General features: G+C 36.9%; 1 protein-coding gene across 5 annotated transcripts in view; it reads left to right on the top strand.

Annotated features, from left to right (window-relative positions):
- Positions 1-20701, top strand: part of LOC122307582 (probable serine/threonine-protein kinase SIS8) — a 30921-nt gene extending 10220 nt beyond the window's left edge. For 2 of the 5 annotated variants that reach the window (XM_043120527.1, XM_043120528.1), the window contains 15 exons: positions 530-733; positions 1989-2177; positions 2306-2565; positions 2682-2801; positions 2976-3065; positions 8745-8840; positions 12844-12939; positions 13684-13795; positions 14254-14554; positions 18314-18437; positions 18533-18552; positions 18715-18874; positions 19803-20091; positions 20217-20289; positions 20481-20701. In XM_043120527.1, the coding sequence (XP_042976461.1) occupies positions 530-733; positions 1989-2177; positions 2306-2565; positions 2682-2801; positions 2976-3065; positions 8745-8840; positions 12844-12939; positions 13684-13795; positions 14254-14554; positions 18314-18437; positions 18533-18552; positions 18715-18874; positions 19803-20091; positions 20217-20289; positions 20481-20563 (2217 nt within the window). In that variant the 3' untranslated portion in view covers positions 20564-20701. The remainder of the gene's footprint in view (positions 1-529; positions 734-1988; positions 2178-2305; positions 2566-2681; positions 2802-2975; positions 3066-8744; positions 8841-12843; positions 12940-13683; positions 13796-14253; positions 14555-18313; positions 18438-18532; positions 18553-18714; positions 18875-19802; positions 20092-20216; positions 20290-20480) is intronic. The other 3 variants (XM_043120529.1, XM_043120531.1, XM_043120530.1) reach the window with 3 other exon arrangements.
- Positions 20702-21802: the final 1101 nt, after the last annotated feature.

Genomic DNA, 21802 nt, shown 5'->3' with positions numbered 1-21802 from the left:
TGTATCTTCATTTTCGTTTCCAGAAGTTTGTAAATTAAGATCCCTTTTCCCTTTGCATTACTGTTTGTTTGCATTCAAGTATTGTGGCTACTATTTTTGCTTTTTATTTCCATGAAAAAGATTTAATCATTTTATCTCTACTTAAATCATAATAACATCCTCAACCGAGAGCTACAGGACTATACTAGAGTTGATTTCTATGACTTAAATTTATCTGACTTGTTTATTCATTTTCAATAAAAACTGACTTGTAAATCCTCACATGTATTAATTTTCTCCAGCAATAATGTGTCTTCACTTACACAGGTGGGACTAGTGCTTGGTGAAGACCCTTTAATATAATCTTTGAACCCCACCTTTGTATGTTGACTGATGTTTTCTCAAACTTGTAGTTGTGCCTATTCTGTGCATCCATTGATGTTGACTGTTTTTCAGGAGTCAGTGTTACGTTTATCTGATTTGGCTGGTTTTCCACTGAAAGACTAGTCTCAAACCATGATTTAAATTTATTGTATAAACCTATGTACAGGAGAAAAGGCTGAAGGAGCTTTTTGACGCTATTCCTACTCTTGATGAGCTTCATGCTTTGGGAGGAGAGGGTTTCAATGCTGATATCATTCTTGTAGATAGCGAGAAAGATAAAAAGCTATCTATGCTGAAGCAGCTGATTGCGGCACTGGTGAAAGGGCTGAGCTCAAATCCGCATGCAATGATAAAAAAGATTGCCGGACTTGTAAGAATCTTTTTAACATGTACAAGTGTCAAACAATTTGTTGTTCATGATTCTCTCAACCCTTTCTTTTCTGTGAATGTGTTCTACATATTTTGTGCTTAGTTGTTACTTTCTGTAGATGGAGAATGACTCCTTTTGTGTTTAATGTGGTGTATATGGCTGGAAAGGAATGGAAGATGTTTTGAAGATAAAGAGTGTTCTTTTGAAGATCTTTGTTATTTTTTCTTTTCTACTTTGAGTTTGTGGTCTAGGATCTTTGTAAGGAATGATGATAATGTGTTGAATCTGTTTCTGTCGTAGTTTCCTGCTTTCTAGTGTGTAGTAGCTATTTCCTTTGTATACTTCCTGTGTACTTAGGCTTTGCCTATTCTTGGTAATAAAATTCTTATTAACTATAAAAAAGTTTGCCTTGGAACAAAATGTTCCTTAGATTTTAATATGGGCTTTTTAATCCTTGAACTTTCACTTTTGATCAAATCATTCATTCCTTCAATGTTCTGTTAGCAAACCGTTAGATACACAACGTCAACACTATGAATGTTTGAAATCTGTTTAATTGTTAGAACCTGTTTAAAACTTAATGAAAACTAATTAAAAGATAACAAAACAAATATTTTTTTAAAAGGATGAAATAGAAGTACTGTTTTACTTAAAAAAGTCACCTAGTTTTTTTCAAAAAGATAAAGAGGGGCTGACCCTCCCTTGCGGTAGATCCTCCCATGCAATGGGTGATGCGGGGGGTTCCCATCCACCTGCTCTTGGTGTTGTGGGTTCTTGCCATGGAGAGAGGGGCAGCCCTCTTTGCCACATGAATAGCAAGTGGGTGGGGGGATCCCTAGTTTTGGGGTAGAATGGCAAGGTTGGTCAGCAGCAGGGGGATCTCCAGCCCGCTTTCTTGGTATTTGTATTTGCTGATATTTGTTAATGTACTTGCATCTGTTGTTCTTCATGTGTTTCCTTCAAGGTGTGGACTTGTGATGGATTATTGCATATTAATAAAAGTTAGATGATGAGTTAAAAGGATTTGCAGGTGTACTGATTATAAAAAAGTTCCACTTTTCATTGTTATACAATCTCAGTATAACAATTGAGCAAAGGAGTTTTGTTCCTAGCGATCATAGGGATCACCATTACAATAATTGTTTTACCTCTTTGTTTTCACAAATTGTCACTAATCCCATAGGTTTATTTTAGATAATATGGTGGAATATGTTAAATATCAAGTTTTACAAACAATGATTATATTTCGACACAGGTCTCTGATTTTTATAAACGGCCGAATTTGGAAAGTCCAGCAAAGTCTGCTCTAGAAGAAGTTTCCCACATGTTAGAAAATCGAGGTGTTCAGATGCTGGGTCAAATAAGGCATGGTTCATGTCGTCCTAGAGCAATCTTATTTAAAGTTCTAGCAGATACTGTAGGTCTCGAAAGTAGGCTCATGGTGGTAAGCTTTTAACTTCTTTTGGTTTGATAAACTGTTCTGCCTAGTTAATGTGAAAGGTATGTTTGATTGCTAATCATCATTTGTAATATGTTTAAAATTTTGCCTGTTTTTTCCACTATAATGATCAGGGTTTGCCAAATGAAGGGGTTGTTGAGTGTGTAGACTCTTATAAGCATATGTCTGTGATTGTTATGTTGAATTCTGTGGAACTATTGGTCGATCTTATGCGGTATCCTGGCCAGCTGCTACCCCGATCAACCAAGGCACTTTTTATGACCCATATTTCAGCAGCAGGGGAGAGTGATTCAGCAGAAAATGACTCCTGTGATTCACCACTGGAACCAAATAGTCCTCTTTATGGCTTTTCAGAGAGAGTCGATCTGGATAGGTTAGCTGATGGTGTTTGATGTTTAGATATGAACCAGAATGACACCCACATGATGTTTAGTCAATGCATGCTCTCTAAAGCTAGTTAGGTCATTATTTTTGTTTCTTGTGCAACAGTGCTGAAAAAGATGACAGCCTTCTATTCCAAAGGAAATTTGAAGCATCGCCAAATGTATCTGGTCCTTCATTACGAAATGTGATGATGCGATCAGGTGCATCTATTGAAAGGAAGTTGAGGTAATAGTAATTGCCCAATCCCAGCTTGGTCCATTTTGATTTCTGGATAACTTTTGCAATGAATATTTTCCCATTTAAAATTCTATTGTAGGTTATAATATCTGTTTGATTAAAAGTCTTGATAGTGTTCCATGAGATGTTAGCCGCTAAATCCTTTTTTGATCAATTCTACAGTTTGTCACATAGCGAACCCAACATTGCAAATACATTTTGGCGACGCAGCCGTAGAAAGGCCATTGCTGAACAGCGAACTGCTAGTTCCAGGTTTTTTTTTTTTTCTTTTTCTTTTTTATACTCTCTCTATCTTGTATTGAGATCTTATTTAATGATTCCCCAAGTTTATTTTGTATGCAAAATTACAATATCCTTTTTGCCTGATTGTGGAGTTTTTATCAAAGCTATATGAAGTTAGAGGAGGGGGGGAGGGGATGGAGGAGATTGAGGGAGGCACTGTGGGAGAGTATGCAGGAAGGGAGAAGTATGGGTGGTTCTTGTGGAGGAGCATAGTTGAGGCCAATGGTGGAGGAGATTCAAACGAATACACGGTCCTATAAGGAGGTGCTCGTGCTGGCAGTGAATCATCATGAACCATGAGTAGGGGAGGGGGTGATAGGTTTGAAAACAGGTACACTGTTGGAAATGGGCATAGAGCCCCTTGGTTTGCTCTATGGAAGGGGGGGTGTTGGCAGGGAAGTTGTTGGCCTGAAGGAGGTTGACGTACACTGGACGTTGATGGAGATGCAGGCACAATTGTGAAAGTTTGAAGATGAGGTAGAAAAAGTGCTGAGATGTGTTGAGGGTAATAAGGAAAGAGATAGGGACCAGGCTAGTAAAGGGACTAGGGTGGGCTTCGGTGAACGGAGCCCATCAAGGCCACAAATAAGCAACAAAGTATGGGTTGGGCTTGAATATTGTTGGGCCTAGCAAGGGGGGCGGGGTGAGGCTTGAAACAATAAGGGGGCTGGGCCCGTGTGGAGAATTAACAAAACATAGGGGAAAAGTCAAGTGGGCTGACAGACTTGGCCTCAGCTCATGGGGCAGTATTACAGAAGAAGTCATGAGACCCAGCCTGTGTGGAGAGAACGCAAAGGGGCTTCGAGGCCTTCCATCGGCAGAAGTCTTACTCTTCCACCAGAAAACTTGAAGTGAAGCCAGTGGTCGGCTGAGAATTTGTCGATGGGGACTTAGAAGATGCCGACGATGTCGGTGGAGCAATCAATAGGTGGTCAGTACACGCCTTGTGTCTAGAAAATGGCGGTGGAGCATCCACTGGTGATTTCTACACCATCGTGTGTCGGCTCACTGTTGGGTGATGGCCAGAAAGCGCAGATGAACTATGGGGGGAGAAGGGTATACTTTGGCAAACCCCCAAAAATAGATTCCCGATGATTCTGAGATGGATGAACACTCGGAGGAAAATTTGGAGGCATGTTTCGATGACCTTTCCTTATCTGGTAGTGAAGAACTTTCATTTTTTGAAGAAGAGACTTCCTAGAGACTCGTCCAGGTGTGCATTGGGCCAGTGGGGAGGATGGAATTTTTTTTTTTGTTAGAGACATAGGGCCTACCGATGGAATTCAAGGTGGGTGAGCCTATTCCTTTGAATTATATGTTACCAGATCAATCTAGTGTTTCAGAATAGGTATTTCACAAGGTGAAGGAAGTACAACAATGTGTGGGGATGGAGTGTCAAGGCTTTGAGGAACAGTTTATGGCTTTGCCTACTGCCATTGAAGTTGGGCACCAGCAACATAGGAAAGCTAGCTAAAAAACATAGTGAGTGCTTAAGAGGTTAACATGGTCACTGAATTATGATCGTAGTTCCAGTAGGGACAGATCAAAAGGGAAGGGGCAGGCCTCCCCACAGTGAAACCCAAAATTGTGTTGTGGGAATGTCCGTGGGCTCAACGAGGCCAATAAGCGTCTCCAAATAAGAAATTTGCTTCGTGAGTGGAAGGCTAACATTGTTTATTTATAGGAGACAAAGCCGAAATTAATTGCTAGAAGAATTGTGCAAAGTTTATGGAGTTGTGTACATGTGGATTGGGTGTATTTGGCATCTAATGGGGCATCAGGAGGTGTATTGGTGAGGTGGGATAGACGGGTAGTGGAGAAAAGGGAGGAATTCATAGGGGTGTTCATAGTGGCATGTTCCTTTAAGAGTGTGATAGATAATATTTTGTGGGCTTTTGTAGGTGTTTATGGACCAAATCAAACTTAAATAACGACAGAAGACTATTGTGGGAAGAATTAGCTGGAGTTCATAGCTGGCGGGACCTTCCTTGGTGCATTGGTGGGATTTTAATGTCATAAGATTCCCACGTGAATGTTTTGGAAATAGAAGATTGTGGCTAGCAATGATAGAATTGTCAGAGTGCATTTTTTATTTGAACCTAGTGGATCTACCTCTAGCGGGGGGTTCTTTCATGTGGTCTAATAATCAGATGTGGTCCCGATTGGATAGATTCCTAATATCACCAGAATGGAAAAGTCATTTTCCGGATGTATGTCAAAAGAGAATCTCTCGTCTTTGTTCGGATCATTGGCCTATCATACTGGATTGTGGTGGTCTCCAAAGAAGGCGTATGGACTTTAAGTTTGAAAATATGTGGCTGAAACCTGAAGGCTTTGTGTACCGGGTTAGATAGTGGTGGTCCTCATATAAGATCTAGGGTACCCCTAGCTTCATCTTTTCAGGTAAACTAAAAACTCTCAAAAAAGATTTAAAGCTTTGGGACATTCAGTCTTTTTGTGATATAGGGGAACGCAAGCAAAGCAAGTTGATGGAGATCCATGAGTTAGAGAGGATACAAGAGGATCGGATTCTCACACAGGAAGAATTAGCTCGGAAGACAGTTTTGGTTGTAGATCTTGAGAGGATTATTTTATTAGAAGAGACTTCTTGGCGTAAAAAATCAAGAGCTTTATGGTTAAAGGAAGGAGACCGAAGATTGAAATTATTCCATAGAATAACTAACTCATAGGAAAACCAACAACATTGAAATGCTGAAAATTGATGGTGTTGACTGTAAGGAAGCTTCGATAATTCATAATCATGTAGTTGATTTTTTTGAGCATTTACTTACCGAGTAGGCGGGATGGCAGCCCACGCTTGATGGGCTTGGTTTTGAGTCTATTGGGCCGCATGATGTTTGTCGGTTGGATAGGCTTTTTGATGAGGTGGAGGTTCACGAAGTGGTGAGGAGAATGGTCAAAGATAAGGCACCGGGTCTTGACGGCTTTTTTATTGGCTTCTTTCAAACATGCTAGGATGTGTTAAAGGATGATATTATGGAGGTGTTTTAGAAGCTATTCTCGGCTGGAAAATTTTAGAAAAGCCTTAATGCCACTTTTCTTGCATTGATACTGAATAAGGTTGGGGCAGTAGAGATTAGGGAGTTTCAAGCCAATAGCTTAGTAAATGGGGTATACAAGATAATTTCCAAGGTGCTTGCAAATCGCCTAGGTGAGGTATTGGGGAAGATAATTACAAAACCCCAAAATGCATTTGTAAAGGGTAGAAAGATTTTAGACGTGGTTCTTATCGCCAATGAATATCTTGATAGTAGACTAAAAGCTGGCACTACAGGGATCATTTGCAAGCTGGACATGGAGAAGGCGTATGACCAGGTTAACTGAGATTTTCTACTTTACCTTGTTGGGAGGTGTGGTTTTGGAGAGAGGTGGCGGTCGTGGATCTGCTGGTGCATATCAACGGTGAAATTCTTAGGTTTGATAAACGGAAACCCAACTATTTTTTTTAATAGCACACAAAGTTTAAGACAAGGAGACCCATTGTCCCCGCTGCTCTTTGTTATTGTGATGAAGGAACTCAGCAGAATGACTTCGACACTTGTTAATAATGCTTTCGTGGCTAGCTTCTCAATTGGAGCCCTGGATAGAGAAATTATTAATATTTCTCATTTGTTAATTGCAGATGACATGCATATCTTTTGTGAGGCAGATCCACCAAGTTCGAGCACTGAAGGCCCTTCTCCTTTGTTCTGAAGTAGCGTCCAGGTTGAAATTGAACTTTGACAAATCAGAGATGGTGCTAATTGGAAGTGTTCATAATATAAGACAATTGGCAAACACTTTGGGGTGTAAGGTTGTCTCTCTCCCTATGACTTACCTTGGATTCTTGTTGGGGCCTGCCTCGATTATGGGACATGGTGATTGAGAAAGTAGAGTGGAGATTGGCAAGATAGAAGAGAATGTACCTATTGAAAGGTGGTAGGATTACCTTGATCAAGAGTATATTGTCTAATTTACCAACATGCTTTTTGTCTCTATTCCCTATCCCAGCAAGTGTGGCGTTCCGAATTGAGAAACTTCAACATGATTTCTTGTGGAGTGGAGTGGGTGAGGAGTTCAAATTCCACCTAGTCAATTGGGAGAAGGTATGTTGCACTATCTCTCATGGTGGTTGGGGTATTAGAAATATGAGAATTTTTAATCGGGCGCTACTTGGAAAATGGCTGTGGAGATAGAATAAAGAATATAAAGCCCTATGGAAGTTGGTGATTGAGAGCAAATATGGAGGCTTATTGGTGGTTGTAAGACAGTTAAGAGTGTTATGGAATGAGGTGTTCAGCAGACTGGACTTGGCTTGGGTTATGCTCGAGACAGTGGTGGCAGTTCTAGCTAGCTGGACAAATCTACAAGGCATTCTACAGATTAAAATGGTGTGGAAGATGGTCCCTATATTCATCATGTGGTGTTTGTGGTAGAAGCGCAATGATGGGACGTTCAAAGACAAGGAGAGATCAACGGAGAAACTAAAAGCTTTATTTTTTAGAACTCCATGTACTTGGGCCATTGCTGTTGACTTTAATGGCCTGGATTTACATTATTTTCTTGTCTCTATTGCGCCAACATAGTTAGGGCATACCTTATGTACTTGGCTATGCCTATTTATTGATTAATAAAAGTGTTTACTTATAAAAAAAAAAAAAAAAGGTTAGAGCATGGGCAGGGGATGATGAACTTTATTGGAGCTTCCTGTATGAATTTGATTAAGAGGGAACAAACAACAAATGTTAACTGGTGCTGTTATGTTAATGGGGCGATTAGTCAGTTAACCACCGTTTGATGTATTCCTGAGTGGTTGGGGAGATGATGGATCATCAATGCCAGTTGGAGTTGGCCTCATAAAAAATATACTTAAAGGGAAAAAATAAATTTATTCCTCTAGAAAGAATTGTCTTGGAATTTATGTGTCACTCTTACGAGAATTTAGGTGGATATGAGAGTACTCCAGAAATAACTAATGTATTTGGCCCTTTGCAACCTGGACAGGTTTCCAATTACTTGACTCAATGGATGAAATAAAAGAATAATTTTCTCAAATATGTTGTTTTGAAAATTGAAGTCCGAGTATTGATTCTGATGTGTGGTCAAAATTTTGGTTTAAGTTGAATTAGTTTAAATTCCAGATTCTTAGTGAGTAAATGCTCTTCATCACCTAAATTTAGAATTTCCTTTTGTTTTTCAAGGAAAACCCAAATATGGCTGGGGTATATGTTCTTGGAAGGTAAGGAGTCAGCTTTATTGGTCCCATGAAATGTGACATGCTCACAAAGACACTTGCGGAAGTGCTCGGCCACTAGTGATTGATTGCATGCACACGAACGTAGACACACCAATATGCCTGGGGTACTAGTGGTAGTGTGCACACAAACGTAGACAAACCCAAACACCAATTCACTCTTGTGCTATTTCATTGCCCAACACAATCTGATAGGTTTTTTATTTATTTATTTATTTATTTTATTTTTTTTAAGTAAATGATTTTTTGTCTGCCACTTTTTATGTGAAAATTTTGTTGAGGGCATATATGATGGTTTCAGAAAGTCCTATAATTTTTAGTTGATGTGAAATGTTAATGTTTGAAGTTTGCAATATTGAGTACTTTTTCTTTTCTCAAATGCTTTTACTTTTCAGTCCAGAGCACCCTTCTTTCCGGGCACGTGGACGGTCAATGCTTAGTGGTGATAGAAAATCATTTAGAGATTATGCTGATGACATGGCTTCATCAAGGTTCTTACTTCTCTATGATCTCATTTTGTTATATGTTTAAGGATTATCAGTATCCTTTTGATGAATTTCTTTAGTGTTGGAAGTGTTATTACCGAGACAGACTTAAGGCTAGTTTTATGTTATTTGACACGTGGTAAAGGCCTTGGCCTTGGTGGTATGCTCTCTCCAAGTCTAGGCTTCAAATCCCCTTGGGTGCAAATAATTTCTAGGGGCCATCGGACTGGGAGAGCTTCTCTTGAATTACCCAAGGTGAACTTGCGGTAAACTTTTTGCTGATGGCTTGTGCACTCCCGAGATTACTCAAAACTTTTTTCTTAGACACCCGGTGCCTATAAAAAAGTAAATGTTATTTGATTGGATTGTTATTTTAAGGTTAATTTTTCCCTAGAGCTAAATATTTCAATTCTCAGAAAAGTATTTCTTGGCCGCTTGGTATGTTCTCCTCCCTTGTGGGTGGGTTGGGGGCAGGGGGCGCTGCTAATATTAACGGCCCATGGCTAAATATAGTTGAAAGATAGTTTGAGCATAACTGCTTGGTGAATTTGAAGCGAATAATTCTCTCTTTTTTTTTTTATTTTTTTTTATTTTTTTATTTTTTATAGAAGATGTGTTGACACTGGTGTTCGGACTTACATTCCAATTTGTTGGTATGGGGAGGGTAATTTTGTCTTAGACATATGAAATAGAAAGGCTATACTTGTGGATAACTTTTCTTTTGTATTGTAATCTATCATTGGTGCAATTACATTTTGGCTGATCTTTAAATTTGAGAACATGTGGCTGAAAGTAGATGGGTTGACAGACAAGGTTAGATCTTGATGGTCCTCATATCAACTTTTGGGTAATCCTAGTTTTGTACTAGCTGGGAAACTTAAAGCCCTGAAAAATGATTTGAAAAAATGGTATATGAAAGTCTTTGGGAACATTATTCGTCAGAGGAATATTCTTTTTCGGGGGCTGCATTGTTTTGATGAAAAAGAGGTCAATGGGGCCCTCTCGGTTGAAGACGAGGCAAGGAAAATTGCTGGTGAGTTGGAGCTGGAAAAAACACTCGGGCTCTTTGGTTGAAGGAAGAGGATAAGTGCACAAAGTTTTTCCATAGAGTAGCTAATTCACGTCGTAGATGCCATTGGAAAGGTATGGTACTTATGGACAGTGCTGAAATTAAGGATCACATTGTTCACTTTTATGTTAAGGTTCTCACGGAGCCATACCTTTGGAGGCCTAAGGTTGATGGGTTGGTTTTTGATTTGATTGATTAGTCAAGTGCAACTTGGTTGGAGAGATTGTTTGAAGAGGATGAGGTGCTCAGTGTGTTAAGGGGGATGGACAAAAGACAAAGCACTAGGTCCAAATGGCTTCACAATGGCTTTCTTTCAAGCTTGTTAGGATATTCTTCAAGAGGATGTCATGAAGGTTTTTCTTGAGTTTCATTTGCTAATGAAATTTGAGAAAAGCCTTAACGCTTCATTCATTGCCCTTATTCCAAAAAGGGCAAGGTCAGTGGAGGTGAAAGATTTCTGTCCTATAAGTTTGGTGAGTGGGGTATAGAAGATCATATCAAAAGTTTTAGCTAATCACCAATCGGTTGAGTGAAGTTATGGGGAAGATCATCTCGAAGTCACAAAATGCTTTTGTTAAGGGAAGACAAATCCTTGATTTGGTCCTCATTGCTAATGAATGCTTGGAAAGTATATTTAGAGCCAGCGCCCCGGGCATTCTTTGTAAACTAGATATGGAGAAGGCCTTTGATCAAGTTAATTGAGATTTTTTGGTGTACATTCTTGGTGGTTTGTTTTGGGGAGAGATGGTGTCAGTGGATGAAACACTGCATCTCAACTATCAGATTCTCGGTTATGGTTAATGGCACCTCTGAAAGATTCTTTAATAGTTCTCGGGGTTTAAGACAAGGGAACCCTTTGTCTCCTTTCTTGTTGGTTTTGGTAATGGATGTGCTGAGTAGAATGTTGAAGGCAGTGGCGGATAGGGGTTTTATCTTGGGTTTTTTGGTGGGAGGTTCATCGAATGGTAGCATAAATGTCTCATATACTCTTTGTTGATGATACGTTGATTCTTTGTGAGCCAGATCCTGATCAGATTCGTTTCTTGAGGGCTCTTTTGCTTTGTTTTGAAGCTGTTTCTGACCTTAAGGTGAATTTATCAAAATTTGAAATGGTCCCTGTTGGCTTGGTTAATAATTTAGGAGAATTGGTTGCTATTTCGGGTTGTAAGGTGTCATCTTTGCCTATGAAGTATCTCGGTCTTCCCTTGGGGGCTCCCATATATCCAAGGCAATGTGGGATGGGATTATAGAAAAAAGATTGAATGTAGATTGGTGGGTTGGAAAAGGATATATTTGTCCAAAGGTGGTAGAATCACCTTAATCAAGAGCACTTTATCTAGCCTTCCAATATACTTTCTATCTTGATTTCCTTTGCCTGTAGGGGTGCGAGTAGGATGGCAAATATTTTTCGTGATTTCTTGTGGGGAGGTTTAGAGGACGAGAAAAAATTCCATTTGATTAAGTGGGATAAGATCTTTACCCCTTTCCCTTGTGGAGTTTTGGGGGTTAGAAAGTTGAGAATCTTCAATAAAGCACTTTTGGGGAAATGGTTGTGGCGGTATCATCGGGAAGGCGATGTTCTTTGGAGGAATGTTATTGATGCTAAATATGGGAGTATTAAGGGAGGTTGGTGCTCAAATGAAGTAAGAGGGGCATGTGGCGTGGGTATTCCGGAATAGATGGGGAGATTTCTTTGGTAATTTCTGATTTGAGGTGGAAGGGGAATATGAATCAGATTTTGGTACGATATATGGTGCAGTGATGTCACTTTGAAGAATGCCTTCCCTTCTCTTTATAGGATTGCGCTAGATAAGGGTGCTTTTGTGGCTGGTTATACGGACATTTCTACTGGTTTTCTTACATGGTCTGTGAGGTTTATTAGAGCTGTTCAGGATTGGGACATGGGGGAAATTACTGAATTTTACAGTGTGTTATATGCACTGAATTTAAAGGCTGGAGGGGAGAATAGGTTGCTCTGGATTCATTCAGGAATAAGAATTTCTTGGTCAGATCCTTTTATAAGGTTATGTCAACCCATTCTTCTATCGTTTTCCCTTGGAAGAGCATTTAGCAAAGCAATGTTCCTCTCAAGATTGCTTTCTTTGGTTGGCTGGCTTCCCATGGGAAAATATTGACTATAGATAAGCTAAAAAAGCATGGTTTTATTATGATAGATTAGTATTTTATGTGTAAAAGAAATGGAGAATCGGCGGACCACCTTCTTCTTCATTGTGGCGTGGTTAAGCCTTTATGGCATGAAATTTTTACTAGGCTTGGTATTGGGTAATGCCTAGGAGGGTGGTAGATTTATTGTCATGTTGGAGGGGAATTCGGGGCAATAGTCAAATCATGGTTGTTTGGAAGATGGTGCCTTTATGTCTAATGTGGTGTACTTGGAATGAGAGGAATGGTCGCTGTTTTGATAATAGGGAACGTTCAATGGCAGGGTTTAGAGATTTTTTCTTTCATAAACTGTTACTTTGGGTTTCGGCTATTGTATTGAATGGGACTAGTTTTAATGACTTTTTTTACTGTTTTCAACTTTTCACAGCTCTTAGCTTGTAATTAGGTTTTTCTCTTGTATACTTCCTATGTACTTGGGCTTTGCCTAATTATGTAGATTAATAAATTCTTCTTACTTATAAAAAAAAAAACATTTTGGCTGATCTCCGTCTGTTATGGAACATGGCAGAATATAATGAAGTCTCAACTTCTCTTTTGCCCTGCAATTTTGTTTCTTGATAAGTTGATATTGTTAAAGCAAAATTAGAAAACCAATTGTTGTAATAATTTTCCATGTTGGATTGAGTTCTTGTTATGATTTTCTTTCACTTTGGAACATCCTTGGTTGCTGATAGAACTACTTTTTCTAACACTTACTTGAAAAAAAAAAACTAATTTATCTAACGCTGAAGCAAATAAAATATCTTATTTTCATAGTAACTACAGGTCAGATGGCGCGTCAACATCAGAAGCTCGTAGAATAAGAAGAAGAAGCATTAGCATTACTCCGGAGATTGGTGATGATATCGTAAGGTTGATGCTTGTGTCATTATTTTTTTAAAAAAGAGTCATTACTCTTTTTTTTTTTTTTTTGGCTTCCTTTGGGTAAACTTAGTTTATTGACAAATTTGTTGCTCATAATTCTGCTAAACGGGCACTTCTGTATATGCCTTTGTAGTATTCCTTTTGGGTCTTTTGGATAGGCCACCAACTCTAGGTACCTTTGTGAATAAATGTTATAATCTTTCTGATATACTATTTGAGCATTTACAGCTGTGGAAGATTTTTTTAATTTCTTCTTAATATGTTGCTGCGAACTTGATAAAGGTGTTATTGAAAATTGTTTTTGTTAACTAGGGAAAAATTTGACGAACGAAGAAAGAATGAAAAGTGACCTACAAATAGATCGTCATATTACTTACTCGTTGCACCCCAAACATTTTTGAAAATGAGACGAACATATCTACTTTTTTTATAACAAATTTTCTGACCCTTTATTGCAGGCAATGATGAGATTGTGTTGTAAGTTTTTAAGAATCATCAAATTTTAAGCCTTGGTTTATCAAGTTGGGACTCGTCTGAAGTATTAAACTAAACATTAACCTGTATTGATGATGTGTCTGCCACTTCAACCGTTTGGTCCTATTTGGCTTGTAATCAATTTGTATATGCACTTTGGGTACTTCACTGCCTATGTTTTTCTATCGTTTGAACTTGCCGATAATATAAATTTGTTCTTATATGGTGAAATAACATAGGATACATTGAACTCCTCAGGGCTGTACGTGCAATGAATGAAACATTGAAGCAAAATCGTCTATTGAGAGAGCAAGTTGATGAAAGGTCATTCTCCCCTTCAAATGACAGAAGTTCAGATCTTCAGAAGAATGTATGTTTCTTCTTTCCTGGTAATGGAGGACCAGATTTGTACATTGTTTTCTTCATTAGCATCATAGTCACTTCTCTTACTATTGGAGTTATAATATTCGTATATTTAGAATGAGGTAGACGATCTTCCATTTATGGAATATGTTTTGTCTTGGACGAGTTATATTGTTCTGTACATTTGTCATTTTTTCAACTATTTGGTTTTCTACTTTCTAATTGTATTAGGAGATGGGTTGTGATCGTTATCTTGGAGATAGATTATTTATGTTATTAAAATATGTGGGCCTTTTGGTTCTGCAAATATCGGTCTATTTAGTTAGTAAAAAAAAAAAAACTTTAGAGTTCGATTGTAGGATTTGCAGTCAACACATACTTTTTGTGGATTTAGTACGTGTGGTTAATGTGTTTATCTCCCTAGCTTTCTGCATGGTTAACAATCACTCTTTTGCTCTACTCTAGGCATCCAGTTTCCATCTTGATGGTCATCACAACATATCTAGTGGAAGGTCTGCTTTATATTCTCTTCCCCGAGACCAGACAAGTTCTCAAAAGGCAATGTCATTACCCTCGTCACCAAATGAATATCGTAGACAAACTTCTGATAGAAGTGAGCCTTCTGAATATGGCCGAAAAGATGAATTAGTGTCAATGTGGAATAAGGTTCTTGAATCTCCCATGTTTCAAAATAAACCTCTATTGCCTTATGAAGAATGGAATATTGATTTCTCGGAATTGACTGTCGGAACTCGTGTCGGGATCGGTAAGCACTATTTGTTTACATTCTGTGTTACAAGTTTATGTTTTCAGTTTTTGTCCTTTGCTAGCGCATAGTTCTAGATTGAGATTAATATTTGTGAACTGTGTTTTTCATAATCTTATTCTAGGTTGCCCTTATATTTTCTTCAGAAAAAGAAAGCACTAATGAAGAGTAAAATTATAGCACCATTGCCAAATTTGTAAATTAATAGTTTTTAACAATTGTGAGTTGTTTGCCGAACAGACTAGTACTGAAAGCTCAATGCTTCATGTTTCACGTTCTTCATATTATTTAGCACATTATCATATTGTGGTTCAAGTTGCAGATCAGGAACTATATTTGTGGTTTGCAATTTACAATTTGAGTAAGGTAAAAAAAATCGTTCTTGCATTTTTCTTTCCATGTTTGAATTCAAGACTAATCGAATCTTTTTTAAAAATTAACAGTACTTTCAATGGCAGTGAGGGGGAGAGAGAGAGTATTGTTAGATGTTGATGGCAAAACTTGTTGGATCTCATCAAGTCGGGCCTTCAAGGTCAAGTTTTTCATCAAAATATTCATCCTTGAGTTGGCTCTCATTTCTTGGAAGAGCATTTCGAGAAATAAGGTGCCTTTGAGGGTAGCTTTTTATACTTGGATGACAGCTTTGGGGAAGAATTTAATGCTTGATACTTTTAGGAAGAAGTCTGTCGTAGTATCGGAGTGGTGTTGGGTGTGTAAGAAGAGTGGGAAAAGCATTGATCATCTTCTGCTTTATTGTGAGGTGACTACAGATCTATGGGCTTCACCATTAAGTACTTTTGGGACTGTGTGGTGCATGGGTGGTGGAGTTGTCAGTTAAGTCCTTTTGGGAGTCATAATGTGGTGTAGATGACGATGATAAGAGTTAAAAGCCTTCATATACAACTCCCTTTATGTTCGAATTGCTGCACATTTCAGCCCCCAGTTTTCTAGCTTCTTAGATTTTATGGCTATTTGTTCTTTTTCACAATAGCTGGGTGTAGGTTTGTGCTGCTTTAAATAAGATTGTGTTACTTATGAAAAAATTAATTAATACTGTTGAATGTAGTGGTTGTTATCAATAAAAAGTGAGGGGACATTTGGTAATAATTCTCATCCCATTTTCTCCCATCTCATTTACTTTCCAAACATCACTCAAACACAAATACTTTCAAATTAATCATTACAACTTTTTCAAACTAATCTTTACAACTTTTCCAAACTTTCAAACAAAAAACAATTTAACTTTTTCAAATCCCTAAACAAAAATAATATTAAAAAATTATATTCTAACAATATTATAAGTTTATAATATTTTTTATTCAACTTTTTCTCTCCTTTTCTACAATCCAAAAAATACTTGACTCAAACTATTTCACTGCTATTCACAAACCATCTTACTACTATTCATAAAATTCTCATATCATCTCATTTCCCAAGCATTCCCTGAATGTAGCTTGTAAAAATTAAATTTTGAAATGAAGTAGTGGGGCTAATGCACAAGAATTATCATGACTTCATGCCAAGGAAATATTTCCATATTACATCAGTTTGTGGAGGATGGTCCCTTTGTGTCTGATGTATATTTTGTGTAATCTCTGTATCTGTAGCAGTTCTCTTAACAATCTGACGTACCATATTAAGCTACATCAGTTTGTGAGTTTACTTTTATGTAATTCTTTTGTGGCTAAAGTATTTTTCTATTGTTAAATGTAAGAGCCATTATGTTCAATTCACTTCATATTTGGATGGGGGTGTAGCTTCTGCTGCTCTAGTTTTCTACATTTCTTAGCTAGTTGAGTTTCTCCCTTTATATACTTCTTGTGTACTTTGGTTGCACCCTTTGTGATTTAAGTAAACTTACTTACTATTAGAATAAATTAAGTAATCACACTTCGTTCCTAATTTTAACCAGAGATTTCGGTTTATGCCATTTAAAGAATTAAAAGATAAAGAATTGTTTTGTTGAAAGAAGAGTATAAAAAAATTGTTTGTTGGTTTAATGTTTTCAAGATAAAAATAAAAATTCACCCATATTGAACCTTAAGTAGTAGTCGCAGAGGAAACAAACTAATAAAACTCATCTCCTGGCTTAGTTATATAAGAAAATATCAAGGATAAGGGTTATTTCCTAACTTATTCATAAAAAAAAAGGGTTATTTCCTAACCTGCAGATTATCATTGTATCATACGGATATTTTCAAGTATAGGACAAGTCTTAGGGGTAATGTGTACATTGCTGATGTGTGGAAATTGATCCCTCACTATATTATGTGGTGTTTGTGGATGAAGAGAAATGATAGGTGCTTGGAAGACCGGGAGGATTCCTTAGACAAGTTGAAGAGATTCTTTCTTTTGTGACACTATTTTTCTCGGCTTCGGTCATTGCTTGTAATGAAGATAGCTTTCATTATTTGCTTGTATCCATCACCATGCTTAGTGGTTATTAGGTGTATTATGTGTATATTTCATGTGTAATTGGGTTATGCCTTTTCTATCAATAAAGTTAAACTTTTACTTTAAAAAAAAAAAAACTGCAACCATATGGCCCAACTAAACTGGAACTCTTCTGCACGTACATACTCGATACTAAACTGGATCTCTTATGCACACAATGTTCTCATGGGTCTTGTTTGGCAAAACTAGTAGCGTATCTGTGCGATGTGCAGGAAAATTGTTAATTTTTAATTCTGTTTTATATTTTTATTGTGTATATGATCTGGTTGTAGAGTTGTCAAATCAGGGCTTTCTTCAATTACTAATTATAATAAAGTAAATATAGAGGAAATAAGAAGAGGTTGCTCAGACGTTTAAAATTCCAAATTGTTCAATATTTATTCACATGATCTTTCAAATTATTTTAAACCTATTTATGGTCATGTAACTCAAGAATGGATATTGTGAATAAACAACAGGAACAAAGCTTTTGTTTTGAAAATTAAAGATGCTCTAGATTGTGTTAGAACATTGTGCCTGAGAAGGCTCAGCACAAAGAACAGCTTCTTAAGAATTGAAAAGTAGAAATCCTATGAATTTGTAATATCAGCTTTTAGCTGGGATTTTCACTTGTATTGGGAAAAAAGCTACACTGGAAATGAAACTTCACCCTATAGATACTTCTAAGAAAGCTGGCCTCAAAACAGAATAATTGGATACTTGTTGCTGACCTCAACAAGTTTGGATAAGGATTAGTTTTCTATGGAATGGTATTTTGTGCTTTGTGTGCATCCCATATTTTTTTATTGTAATTGATGGAAATCAGAATTACATTTTGCATATCAGCAAGTCACACATTAAGGGTTTGGATCCTTAGAATATCTTAGTATATCTGTGAATAGTAGTAAAATAGTTTTGACTTCGTATGTTTTATTGGATTTTGGAAAATGAGAGAGAAAAAGTTGAATAAAAATATTATAAAGTTAAAAAGTTGTTTGAATATAATTTTTTAATCTTACTTTTGTTTTGAAGTTTGAAAATGTAGTATTATTTTTTGTGTTTGGTTTGGGAGTTTGGGAAAGTTGTAATGATTAGATTAAAAAGTTGAAGATTTGAAATTGAAAGTACTTTGTGTTTGAGTGATGTTTGGGAAGGACATATCTGAGAATACTTGAGAACAGTTGTGTTGCCAAATGGACCCTAAATGTCACATATGGCAAAGCATTCAAGTCTGTTTTCAAAACATGAAACAATACTCATTTTTGCAGACGACTCTGATTCTTTGAACACCACTGAGTTGAGATTTGTTGTATTTTCCATGTATAGGTTTCTTTGGAGAAGTTTTTCGCGGCATATGGAATGGAACAGAGGTTGCAGTCAAGGTTTTTCTAGAACAAGATCTAACTGCTGAAAACATGGAAGATTTTTGCAATGAGATATCCATTCTCAGGTATCTCTTTGTTGATATGTTAAAATCAAACGTTTTGATCTCTACATCCTTCTAACTAACATGCTTGTTGTTCCTGTGCTTATGTGTCTTTCCAGCCGTCTTCGACATCCTAATGGTACTTCTTTTCACCTGCTATTGTTGGAAATATGCCTTTTCATAATTTGTTTTTCTATGCTAGCTGCATATATTGGTTAAAGCTTTGTCCGCACTCTATCCTGTGACTAGCAAGTGGCAAAATGTTATTGTATGTTAATTAATATAGATGATGGTTTTGCAGTTATTTTATTTCTTGGTGCATGCATGAGGCCTCCAGGCTTGTCAATGGTTACTGAATACATGGAGAGGGGATCCTTGTATTATTTGATTCAATTGAGCAGCAGTCAGAACAAGATGCTTAGCTGGAGGAGGAGATTAAAAATGTTGCGTGATATCTGCAGGTGTACTCAGTCTACCCGTAGCTTAAAGAATTCCTTACCTGTAATTTAAAAAGTTGTGCCCTCTTGCTTGGCCATCATGCTTTTGTGCCATATTGGTAATCCATGAAATAGATTTTTTTTCACATGGCCCTTTAATAGAGTTTATGGGTAGAGGTGTAGAAATCTTGGATAGAAAAAACTCCATGACAGAATTTGATCGCAGTTTGTAACATAGAATAAGACTTGATGGGATGTTGTCTGAAGGATTCTAGTCTACTGCAGCACAGGCTTCAGAAAACTGTTGTAGTCAGGATATACCAATCTATTTCAAAAAATATTTATCATGAAAAATTATAAGGTCACCCTGATTCACTGGAAAGTTCTGGTCAGTCATGAAGCAAATCTATGCAATGTGCATAGCTGCAATTGACAATTTTCTTATGCTGCAGATGAGTGGCCTTGTGAAGAAAGGTAGGTAACATAATTGGGATGTATTTTTAAGGTCTTGGGGGCAGTTATAGTGGGTGATGGTCTTGGGAAGATTGTACTCTCACATGAGATGGAATGAAGATTGTATTGTGAGAGTTGAGTTTATTTTCATATGAAACGAGGCTTGGAGGGTTGGATATAGATTGGCGATGATACCACATATTATTTTGTTCATGCATGGTCGAACGATGTAATAGGATGAACTCCAATAGTGTATTAGCTTGAAATGAATTTGATCTTGCAATATTATATGTGAACATGGCTGAATATATAACGGATATTACAACTTGTTTCTTGCTTTGTTGTTGTTGTTGATGTTGATGTTCATCATCATTATTATCATTATGATTATTATTTAAGTACTGCTTCTAGGACCTGCATCATATTATTTCCCCTCATAAGCTGACTTCTAAAATGATGAACAATTTTATTGACTTTGAGCTTCCTGCTATCAATGTAGGGGTTTGATGTGCATACATCGGATGAAGATCGTTCATCGTGACCTAAAAAGTGCAAACTGCCTTGTGAATAAGCATTGGACTGTCAAGATCTGTGATTTTGGGCTATCGAGGATAATGACAGAATCACCTATGAGAGACCCTGCTTCTGCAGGAACTCCGGAATGGATGGCTCCTGAACTTATAAGAAATGAACCCTTCACCGAGAAATGTGATATTTTTAGCCTGGGGGTGGTGATGTGGGAGCTTTGCACTCTAAGTAGGCCATGGGATGGGGTGCCCCCAGAGAGGGTAAGGCTGACATATTCATTTATTTTATTTGTTGAATTTTCATTCATATTTTGACTGAACCTAACCGCTAAGCGATATTTATGTATAATTATTGAATTATGGACCTCTTTTTCTCTGCTCTTCAGGTAGTTTATGCTGTTGCGAATGAGGGTTCCCGGCTGGGGATTCCCCAAGGTCCACTCGGCCAGCTAATTTCAGGTCCAGTATGACAACCTTGTTTTTTTTTTTTTTTTTTTCATAAAACTTCTCATCTCATCTAATCATTATAACTAATCCAAATTCCCACAGAAAATAAAATAAATAATTCAACTTTTTCAACCTATGACTCAATTTAGCTCTGCTCAATTAATTTTTTTGGGAAAACCTCATGTTTTTATTTATGTTGACAGATTGTTGGGCGGAACCACATGAACGGCCAAGCTGTGAGGAAATACTTTCCCGGTTGCTCGACTGCGAGTACTCACTCTGCTGAAACAATCTGTTTTTGCTTGTGTATATAAAGGAAGACATTGTAGAGGTGTTACATTGTGTTTCCGGCTTAAGTTGTATGCTTGAATAATTTTTCCTGTCACTGATAACATGAGATGATTTCATTTACCATTTTTGACTCCCTAAAACTCTTTTTTTTTTTTTTTTTGGGTGAAATCAGATCGAGATCAGATTCTGGCCGGCCAGTGAACTGGCTTGCTTTACGTAACTGTTAAAAAACCACAACTCTGGTATAATGCTTTTCATCTGGAACGATTTGGTTTCCCATTAGCTGGTGGCTTCACTTCAATGAACCTTCAAAGTGACTTGACTTGAGTATGTAACAACTCGGTCTAACATTAGTAAGGTCAAAATAAGGATAATTTTTTAAAACTCGAAAGTTTACACAAATTGACTAATTGTGTAAGTGCTGGTTTGTTAGTATAGTCAGTGTTATCACTCATTATGGGGTCAAAAATGTAATTTTATTTATTTGAGATAGTTAGAAGTATCAAAATGAGTTACGGTCCATTGGACTCAAATGAATATTTATGATTTTATGGCACAATAAATCCGTTTTTAGTTTTTGGATGAAACATATGTTCAAAAATGCATTTGATTGTTTTGACACTTCAGAGTTAATTTTTAATAAATGATTTGAATTATTAGGTTAGTATGATTATTTAGAATCTGAGTGTAAATTTTTATTTTTATTTTTCTAGTATGAATAGTAACCTCGATAGTAGTATTAATTGTAGTGTTTTTAAAATTACAGTATGAAATGTCCAAACGAGAAGTTTTATTTGGACATTTGGCAAAATCTTAACAACAATTGGTGAATAGTATTGGACACTTGGCATCAAGAGGAATCATGAGATAGAAATGTGAAAGAAATCAAGACATGAGATTATGCCACTTAAGCAAAATTATATTTCATCCAACCATTCAAATTGTACTAAACTAAAGAGGGTTTCAACTCTACTGAAGTCTTAAATATTTGTAGTCCAATTGAAATCTTAAAAGTTTGGTTGAAATAGAAATGCTAAACGGTTTCCCCAAACCCCAAACTTGATTCCAAATCCTAAATGAATTTGATTTCTAGTATTATGTTTAATTACTTAATTAAATTACTTTTACATGCTATTAATCTCTCAAATTCATTTTATGAAATTATTATTCAACTCTTTAAACCTTAAAAATTTTATTGGGTCTAGAAAAATTATATTTGGGTTTGATAGTATTT

The sequence above is a fragment of the Carya illinoinensis genome, chromosome 4 (genome assembly GCF_018687715.1).
Source record: "Carya illinoinensis cultivar Pawnee chromosome 4, C.illinoinensisPawnee_v1, whole genome shotgun sequence".
In the NCBI taxonomy this organism is placed as follows: Eukaryota; Viridiplantae; Streptophyta; class Magnoliopsida; order Fagales; family Juglandaceae; genus Carya; species Carya illinoinensis.
The sequence above is the reverse complement of the archived record's forward strand: the minus strand, read 5'-3'. Positions and strand labels throughout refer to the sequence as shown.